Here is a 10,000-nt window from a genome sequence, read left to right on the forward strand (position 1 = left end):
GAAAGCGTGTCAGCTGTTTAGTTGATTTAGTCCCATATCTCTCTCAATTCACTTGTTTCTCCATGACTCAGGTGTCCTACTCCCGCCATATCCGGCCGGATGGCATGAAGACCCATCTGGACAGACCGCTGGTGGTTGACCCCCAGGAAAACCGCAACAACAACACCAACAAGACGTGCGCTGGGGAGCGCGAGGCCGACCAGGAGGCCCGGCTCAGCCAGCAGTGCGCCGAGGAGATCTTCCGCAAGCAGACGCGCCTCCACGAGCGGGCAGGGAGCACGGGAGGTGGGGAAGGAGGAGAGGGAGGTGGCGGCGGAGGAGTAGGAGGAGGAGATAAAGGAGCCGATCCCACAGAGTCCTCCTCGCGGCGGAACCGCAAGGCAGGGGAGAGCGAGCACCACCAGGGCCAAAATCACCACTCCACCCACGAGCACCAGCACCACCACCACCGCCCGTGCGGGAGCACCACCCACCTCGAGGGGGTGGCCGAGGAGAAGCCGCATAGACGCAGCCACCAGCACCGCGAGCACCGGGGCCAGTGCACCCGCGCCCGCGATCCGGAGGCGAAGGGCACCGAGCAGCCACACCGGAAGCCCCGGGGCCACCGCCGTGCCCACGAGGACGAGGAGGGAGGAGGAGGAGGAGGAGAAGGAGGAGGAGGAGGAGGAGGAGGAGGAGGTGGACGCCGACACAGGAACAAGAACTCGGAAGCAGGGGGCAGTGTGGAAGGCGGGGAGCGCAAGCCCAGGAGGCATCGCCATAGCGCCGCCTCAGGCAGTGAGGGGGAGTGCAAGCGAGAGAGGGGAGAAAGGGTCCGCCAGCACAGAGCCAGGAAGTGAGTAAAAAGGGGTCCATCCTGGAGCAGGGGGCATGATGGGAAGGCGGAGATAGGAAAGGGCGATGTAGATTCAGTTGTCCAACTTAAAGATCAATGTTTTTCCTCTTGTATCATGTTAGTTACCGTATTTATCAATTTATTAGTCTTGACTCTTATTCAGAACATCATTAACTGCAGTGAATAGATGATTGCAAGGCAAGAGCAGAAGAAAAGAAAGATGTTTTTTTTTTCATTCAGCTTTCATTCAACTTCTCTCTGCCTCTCTCTCTGCCTCTCCCTTCTCTCTGCGTCCACCTGTAGGGAGGGCAGTGGGCCCACTCTGTCCACCACGCGGCCCATCCAGAAGACCCTGTCCCGGCAGGCCAGCGTGTACAGCGAGGACATGGACAACATGATGAACAGCAAGCTGGTCACCCAGCCGCCCACTGCCTCTGCCCGCAACCGTGGTGGCACCGTCACCGCCAACACCACCCCCCACGCCAGCATCTATAACCTGGCCAACAGCACCCACAGCCTCTACCAGCCGCCCCCTGGTCCGGAGGGCAGCCTCATGCCCAGCCGAGCCACCAGCATGGCCTACCTGACCTGCATGGGCTACCCGCGGGCAGACCACACCAGTGTCGACATGCCACCCATGTTCCCCTCGCACAACGCCATCCTGCAAAGTAAGATTGGGTGTTGCCATATTGGATTTAGATAAGTTATTATTATTATTGTTATTATTATTATTATTATTATTATTATTATTATTATTTGATTAGTTTGCATAATTTGCTTGATATGATAGCAGTAATGTACAGATGGTGTTATAATGTGTTAAAATAGTGTTAAAATGTGTGAGATATTTCGATAAGGGTTTATAAATATTAGTTTAATATATATTTAAGAATATGGAAAGATAGCTATTTGGCAGAATTGTTTTCTGTCTCAGTGCTTAACATGTCAAAAACTTACTGAAGAACATGCTGCAATTATTTTTAGTGAGCCTTTGTCAATTTAATTTTTTATCTTTCTTTCTCATTTAACTTAGTCAATAAAAATGCAAACACTGAACCCCTGCCCAAAAAGGAGGATAAGAATGATGATGACGATGATGACCCAAAAGACAGTGGTGGCCCCAGGCCTATGCCCCCATACAGCTCCATGTTTGTACTGTCCACCACCAACCCGTGAGTAAACCCAACACAAAACCTTTGTCCTTTCCACAGAATTACTGAAAATGACTTCCTTCCTTTAACCTTTAGATAGTACAATGTACAATCATAAATTATGCTTTTACCTTAATGTAGCTCTATTTTGATAGTGTCAATATAGTGTTATTACTGTAAGAATCACAAGGATCAATTGTAACAATTGTCCAATTGTGTGTCTGGCTTAGGTTTCGGAGGTTGTGCCATTACATTGTTACACTGAATTATTTTGAAATGACCATCCTGCTGGTCATCGCAATGAGCAGTATCGCCTTGGCTGCTGAAGACCCAGTCTGGCCCGACTCCCCCCGGAACAATGTGAGCAAGTCTTCTGCTTCATATAAACATCCCCGCCCTTGGATCAGTCCATTGAGTTTGTTGTTGTTTTGTTTGTTGATGTTTATTTCCTTGTTTAGTGTCAGTCATCAGTGTCTAGGCAGAGTTAGCTACATCTTGTCCTTTAAACACCTCTGCTGCATCACATACTTCTTCAGTTTGGAGCTCATCCCTCCATCCCCCTATCCATCCAGACTTCCATCAGCCTGCCCATCCATCCACCCGTACTTCTCTCTCTCCTCTTTTCTGTCTTGTCCATCTGTCTTTCCTCCTCTCCCCATCCCTCCTTCTGTTGTCAGTGGTGTGTGTCAGGCTCTGCATGGTCTCCCCGGACCCCCCAATCATTCCTCCCCATCTGTGAGGATAGCTGAGGGCATGTTCAACTCTGAATTACTTTCTTTCTACCCCTTTCTTTGTTCTTTCTTTATCTCACTATTTCTCTTACTTCGTTGTCCTTACTTCATTGTCTTTCTTTTTCTTTCTTTCTTTCTTTTTTTCTTTCACTCATTTTGACCTCGAGTCTCTCTATGTCTGGTGCTGTTTGCTGATGTGTGTGCTGTTTGCTGATGTGTGTGTGTTTGCAGGTGCTGCGCTACTTTGACTATGTCTTCACTGGAGTCTTCACCTTTGAGATGCTGATTAAGGTAGTGGTTACGCCCCCACACACACACACTGCTCTGGCCTTTGTGTCTGATGGATAAAGCACGGGGCATCTCAGTGGAGAAACGCAGCTCTGTTTTTAGCAAAATTGTCCAGTAATGAGCCCATTGTGGCGGGAGAGGTTTGATGTAGGCTGAAGTGACCTTTCTCCTCTTCTGTTTTGCTCAGTTCTCTGCAAATTCTAATTTAAACAAGCCGTACTGGTGCGACTGTATAACCGTGCTGCCAAAGCACTGACCATAATAAGCAGACATACAGTGCAACCGGAAAGTTTTCAGACCCTTTCAAGTTTTCCACATTTTGTTATGTTTCAGACTTATCTTAAAATGGATTCAATTCATGTTTTTTTTTCATCAATCTACACACAATACTCCAACACTCCACATAAAAGCAGGTGTTTAGAGTGTTTTGTAAATTAAAAAAAATAAATAAAAGACTGAAATATTTCATTTGGAGTCCCATTGTGCCTAAATGAATACATTTCCAAAACATTCCAAACCTTCTTTTTTGTGGAGTGTTGGAGTATTGTGTGTACTGTACTGTAGATTGATCAGGGGGAAAATTAATTGAATCCATTTTTAGGTGAGTCTGAAACATAACAAAATGTGGAAAACTTGAAAGGGTCTGAAAACTTTCCGGTTGCACTGTATAAACCATACAGATTCACATGATGTGGAGGATCGCAGGATGTATGGCAAGTATGCATTAAGAAAGCACAAGTCTTAAGGAGTACTGCTACTGCTATTACTTTGGATTTCCTCTCCTAATACTGTATACAGTATATCTCAATTCAATTTCATTTAATAATGTCTTTATATTGGACCTTGAATTTCCCCTGGGGATCAATAAAGTATCTATCTATCTATCTATCTATCTATTATCTTGTTGACGACCCCCCCCCCCCCTCCGTCTCTGTCTCTGTTTGTTTCTCCTCTCAGATGGTGGATTTGGGTCTGATCCTGCACCAGGGCTCCTATTTCCGTGACCTTTGGAACATCCTGGACTTTATAGTGGTTAGTGGTGCCCTGGTGGCCTTCGGCTTCACGTAAGTGTCATCCTGCCCATCCTCCCTCCTCCTCCTCCCAGCCCTTACCCTCCCCCCTTCCTCCCACCCCTACTGGCTAAACGCCTCAGCGCAGCTCCACTGATACCCCAGACAACCATCTCTCTAGAGTCTCTCTGTCTCTTTCCCTCTCTCTTGTTCCTGTTCTCACTTCCACACCTTCTCTGTAACTCTTCATGCTCTCTGTCTCTATTCAGCTCTATCTTTCTTCTCCTCCTCTCTCTCTCTCTCTGTCTCTCTCTCTCTATGACAAACACACGTGCACTCATTATTTTGGGTTTGGGTCAAGAGAATCCGAATTCCCCCTTCTCTATTCTTAGAATTTTAGCTAGTCCTGACACTCAAATGCCCCCCCCCCCCCCTTTTAATATCACCCCTTTTATTTTCCCCTTCAACACCCCTCTCCCAGTCCCTTCTCTTTCTATAAGCCTATTCTATCCCTCTTAGCCACCTCTTCCTCATCCTCCTCCTCCTCCTCCTCTTTGCCCCTGTCCGGCTCATTTCCGTGGGGGTGACGACCCCAGGCACCTGTAACCCTTTAGTGCCCAGGCCGTTCTGGAGCAGCAGGCAACACCACACACACAGTCACACCCTCACACATGCATGCACACTCACACTCACACACACACACACACTTCCTTTCCTTCGATGGAGCAGGGAGACGGAGCAGCAGGTATTTCAGCCTCCTTCCTCTGCACGGCTTGGGGAGCCTGCCTGAGATGCGGGGATGGATGCGGGGGGCACTGAGCTTAGGGCGCAGGTTGGGGTCCGCCGGCGGGGTAGTGGTGGAAAAGAGCTGTGGGTGAGCTGAAGAGAGGAGAGGAGGAACAGGGGAGGGTGGGTTTAGACGCTTTAGGTTAACAGGTGAGGAGATCTGGAGGGACATGCTATTTCTGATTTTTTTTTTGTTATTATTATTTTCATTTTTTTTTTACTAGAAATGACTGAGACACTTTTGGGACATGTTCTGAGACAGGCTTGATTGGTGGAGGTGTAAGAAAGACAGTGTAAATGAGAAACAGCACCAAGTGCAGAGGAAGAGCAAGGCAGAGGAGGAAGTGAGGAGGAGGAAGAAGAAGAAGAAGAAGAAGATGAGACACAATGTGAGGAAAGGAGGGTGGTGTAGAGAAACAGAGTGGAGAAGAGGAAAATGCATGAGGAGAGAAATGCATGCAAGAGAGAAGAGGTGTGAAAAAAGGCTCAGACACAGAGAGGCTTATGGGAGTTTTTTTCCTATGTCAGATTACAGACTTAGTGTGTAGTAAACACAGAAGACAGAAGTCAGGGACATGGGAACAGCTAATGGGTGGAATGATAAAAAAAAATGCCCGCCATTAACTCAAAAGATGCATTACCTGAAGCAGGCCCAGGTAAAGCTGATGTGGTGTGTGTGTGCATGTGTACATATTTGCGGCCTATACCCTGCAGCCCATAGTACATGCTGCATGCTTTCTGGAGACAGCATGCTGTAGATTCCGATTAACCTTTTTTTAAGTAACTGTCTAAATATGGATTCAAATGAGCGTGTTTAGTGATCTCCATTTGTGTGCAATCCTACAGTATCTCAGCCAGTGTTGGGGAAAAAAATAACATTCCAGTTGCAATGCATTCCCTTGGGCTTTTCGGTAGGAGATGGAATAGGAAACCCAGCGGGGATCCCAGAAAAGGGTGATGATCTATTTTCCCCTCGTGTAGTATGCCAAGAATCTCCCAGGAGCTCTTTTGAAGCCAAACGGCATGAAAGCTGGACGGCGTGCGTGGTTTATCTGAGCACGCTCACTGCTCCGGGAGACAAAACAGCTGAGTCTCGATCGGCATCTGCGTACGGGAGCAGGGACGAGCGGTCCGGAGTTGTACACGTGCGCACACACGCATGACATCTGCATTATCTGCATGGATGCGAATGGCTATCATTGACAATCGGTTAATCCCGAGGAGAGCCTATCCATACCTTGCCTTTTCTTTTCTTTCATAACGGACTGTCTGTTATCATGGTACGACGGTATGGCTCATAGGGTTTGCCCCGTAGCAAACAAGTAATGACCTTCACCTTGCATCCTCAAGGGCATGCTCGCTGAGTAGAGAGACAGCGCCCTATTACTTGTGCCCTCACTTCCTTCTTTTGCATCCTTTAATCCCCCCCCCCCCCAATCCTCGCACACTTTGCCAGTAGGAAATGCCAGTAGGCTTAAAAGGATAAATTCAGAGGTGCCTGGCTTGCCTGCAACCCCCTCGTCCCCATCCTTCTCCTCACAGTCCTTTCTACCCCTCGTCCCCCTCCTTCCCCCCAGCCTTCCCTTGCCCATGCAGAGCCTCCCTGAGCTCTGGATGGCTGGCACTGCAGGCTCGCTGTAGTGCCCCCTGCCTGTGAGCTTGGTAATAGCTTTCCTCCATGAGTGTTCCTTTTCATATGTTATCAAACTGCTGCAGTATTGCTATAATTAGTTGTGAGTATGAGTATGAATGTGTATGATGGCTGTGATTGTGACATACTTGTGACATACTATTTGGTCTTTGAGTGTATTGTTTGCAATCATCTTGAGGCTAGATAGATAGATAGATAGATTTTCTAATTCATTGATTCTAGTCTAACAACTTCCAAAACCTTGCCCCTTTGAGTTCTCTGGTTATTACTTGTAAATTGTCATGAATAGATTCGTCCTGTAGTGCCCCATGTGCAGTGTATTCTTCTGCACTGGCCTGACTGAGCACCGTCATGGCTACAGACAAGGCTGATGGACAGAGCAGATGGCCTCAGCTGATAATATACATTCAGTCAGTCTACCCTATGCAGGAAAGGGGTTGTGGTGAAGGGCTGGGGGTTGGGGGTTATGGCCTGCTCGGCAGACTGCATTAAAACCACTGCAAGCCAGAGCTGGCCGCACTGCTGTTACACAGGGTGAGATAACGCTGCGTGATTTGATTACGATCGAAGCGCTCCGACCAATAGACAGACGGTTCCCATTGTAGATGTGCATCTGCCATTCAGACAAACGGTGGATCTGATTAGGCGCCCATTTGCTGTCTGGAGGCGATCTGAAGCACAGAGGCATTTTGGCCTCCTCTGGAAGAGCCTGGCCACTGTCCGGCTGGCGAGAGCCATGCCAGGAGTCACCGTGCCCTTCTGAGGAGAGATAGGATAGGAGCAGGAGGAGGAGAGCTGAGCCACTCGGCATCTGTCCCCCAAAACCGGGGAGTGTTCACAGGGAGGGGGATGGCTACTGAGGCCATAGAATATCTTTACTTTCGGCCCCTGACCAAGCAGCTGGTGTAGCAGACACAGACGTAGCACAGATTTTGATTTTAAAGTCAGAGGAGGGTTTGGAAAAAATAATTAAGCATCCGGTGTGCCTATGTATACACATTCAGATGGAATAGAAATGATTTTGGCCTGCTGAATGGAGACAGTGGGGATTAAAAACATTCGTTTGTTAGAAGGGGAGGCTGAGATTCAACAATTCATTGCCTTTGTGTAATGACAGTGTAGTAGTCATCACATTAATCACATAGACGTTCATAGATTTACAACGCAGGACATTCGTTCGGGAATACTGTAAAATATATGCTGGCGACATCTAAAGAGATGAAACACATCCAACGAGTGCTGCCCCCTTTGGCCATTACTGCCCTTGAGTCCCCAGTCAAGCCCAGGCCGGCATGGGTGTAGTGAAGCGACAGGACTGCCAGGGCTGCTAATCATATGGTAGCTGTGCTATGACTCAGCACTCTAATGCTGTTGTCTGACTGAGGGGGGTCATATGGGCTTTGGGGGCATAGTGCTGTCTACCATGGCTGATGAGGCTGAAGTGTGTGTGTGTGTGTGTGTGTGTGTGTGTGTGTGTGTGTGTGTGTGTGTGTGTGTGAGGAAGAGGCCAGTGGGGTTTGAACATGCAGAAAGGCCCCTGCTTATGATACATGCATGACTTCTTCTCAATACACAAGCCACACATAAGCATTCTTGGCAATGTGTGCATTTGTGTTTTCCCCTCAACTGATTCCGATATCAGTTGACTGAGGTCGCGGGTAAGCTTGCATAACAACTTAAATGATGTGTCAGTAAAGATGTGAACACTGAATTTCTGACTGGATGAGTGTGTTTGTGTGTGTGTGTGTGTGTTGTAATTTGTCTGATTGCAATATTACTTGAATTTGTATGACACTACAAGAGAATGCATCTGTCATTGGAAGACACTGGGTATTATTTCTATGGTTATTATGAAAACACATGGCATTGTACCCTTTTTTTTCTCTCTCTCTCTCTTCTCTGTGTCTGTCTCATATTAATGTTCTTCCTCTTCCAAATCTTCCTCTCTCCCTTTCTCCTTCTTTTTTTTCTCTCTCTGTCTGTCTTTGAATGTCTTGTGCGTGTTTGTCTGTGTGAGTGTGTGTTTTTTCTTTTCTTTGTGTGTATGTGTGTCTGTCTGCTTTGTCTTTCACTCTTCCTTCCTTTCTTTCTTTCTTTCTGTCTCTGTCTCGCTCACACTGCCCTTCTCTCATCTCTTCGATTGGCCTCTGCAGCAGCGGCGAAGGGTAAAGTGTTCCTTCTCTCTCTCTCTCTTTCTCTTTCTTTCTTTCCCTCTCTCCTTCTCTGCTACTCACTTTCGATGCTCATCCTGCCAGTCATACGGCTTTCCTCTCTTTCTTTTTTGAATCTGAGTGTCTGTTTATCGCCCACATTGCTCTCTCTCTCTCTTTCTCTCTTTCTCTCTCTTTCTCTCTTTCTCTGTCTTTCTTTCAACTTCCCTTTCTCTACCTCTCTTCCTCATCCTCTTTCTCTGTCTGTCAGCCTGTCTGTCTATCTGTCTGTCTCTCACTCTCTTGTCTTACTATCTCTGCTCTAGTCAATGTCTGTCACATTTTCTGTGGAGCTGGACTAAACAGAACTCACTCAAATACCCCCCCCCCCCCTACGTTCACCAAACATACACCTGCCACCATGATCCCCGACCCCCAACATGAGCAGGGTAGTTTACTCAATCAATAGCCCTGGTTCTTTAGCCACCCTATCAGCAGTGCATTAGTCCTATGAGGGATGCCTGTGTGGGTCCTGACTCTGGGTAACCGTATCTGCTGAGAAAGCAACATCCAACACAGCAGCACCCAAGCCAAGGGTAAACCTGTAGCAAGCTGTGTCAGGACAATGCCAGTCTTGTGACTGGGAGGTAAACACTGTCTGTAAGGGGCCCTTCTTTTGTAAGAATGCTCTTAAAGCCCTGGTGTAGAGTAATATTATGGTAGAAATCATAGTAGATAGATAGATAGATAGATAGATAGATAGATAGATGGATGGCTACTTTATTGATCCCCAGGGGAAATTCAAGGTCACAGTAGCATACAGACAACACACACACACATTCACAAACAGCAGAAAGTAATTAAAAGTATATAATATAAAAAACACAACTAAGCAATAAGGACAGTAGAAGATAAATATATACTAAATACTAAATACAAATTATACTAAATAACACAATTCTAAAAAAAAACAGTAGGAATCATATACAGTACAGTAGTAGGAATCATATACAGTACCATGATGTTATACTTGAACTTAATAAGAAGACATGCCATGGTACTGATGCTATTGTAGAACCATCATGGTGGTAAAGCTGATGTGCTAAGTAGAACTGCCACTGTAGGGTTAGCTCTGCGTTAGCGTAACAATAGCCACCTATCAGTGGTGTAAAAGTGGAAAGAATGGAAGTGGAGTAAATACTACGGACTGTAACAGTACATTTTTTGTGAGTGTTAGTGCAGTGGCGGGATTGGGATAGCGCACGGCAACTGTGCAGACGCAGGTGCAGTCAGTCACCAGGAGCACATCTGGCCAGGCAGCTGCGCAGAAGACAGGCATCTGGACATGCAGGCCACAATCCCCCACGGACCCCGATCTGAGTCATCCCCAAGCACAGC

At 47.2% G+C, this 10,000-nt stretch overlaps 1 protein-coding gene across 1 annotated transcript in view; it reads left to right on the forward strand.

Annotated features, from left to right (window-relative positions):
• The window catches only part of cacna1aa (calcium channel, voltage-dependent, P/Q type, alpha 1A subunit, a), a 93,557-nt gene that overhangs the window by 45,674 nt on the left and 37,883 nt on the right, over positions 1 to 10,000 (forward strand). Inside the window, exons 21-27 of the mRNA XM_076266688.1 lie at positions 72 to 609; positions 715 to 835; positions 1,139 to 1,503; positions 1,869 to 2,007; positions 2,217 to 2,346; positions 2,949 to 3,008; positions 3,963 to 4,069. Of these exons, the coding sequence (XP_076122803.1) occupies positions 72 to 609; positions 715 to 835; positions 1,139 to 1,503; positions 1,869 to 2,007; positions 2,217 to 2,346; positions 2,949 to 3,008; positions 3,963 to 4,069 (1,460 nt within the window). The remainder of the gene's footprint in view (positions 1 to 71; positions 610 to 714; positions 836 to 1,138; positions 1,504 to 1,868; positions 2,008 to 2,216; positions 2,347 to 2,948; positions 3,009 to 3,962; positions 4,070 to 10,000) is intronic.

The sequence above is a fragment of the Alosa pseudoharengus genome, unplaced genomic scaffold (genome assembly GCF_046254945.1).
Source record: "Alosa pseudoharengus isolate Yale_2024_CS ecotype anadromous, Long Island Sound unplaced genomic scaffold, YU_APseudo_1.1 YU_APseudo_1.1_scf_4, whole genome shotgun sequence".
Taxonomy (NCBI): Eukaryota; Metazoa; Chordata; class Actinopteri; order Clupeiformes; family Clupeidae; genus Alosa; species Alosa pseudoharengus.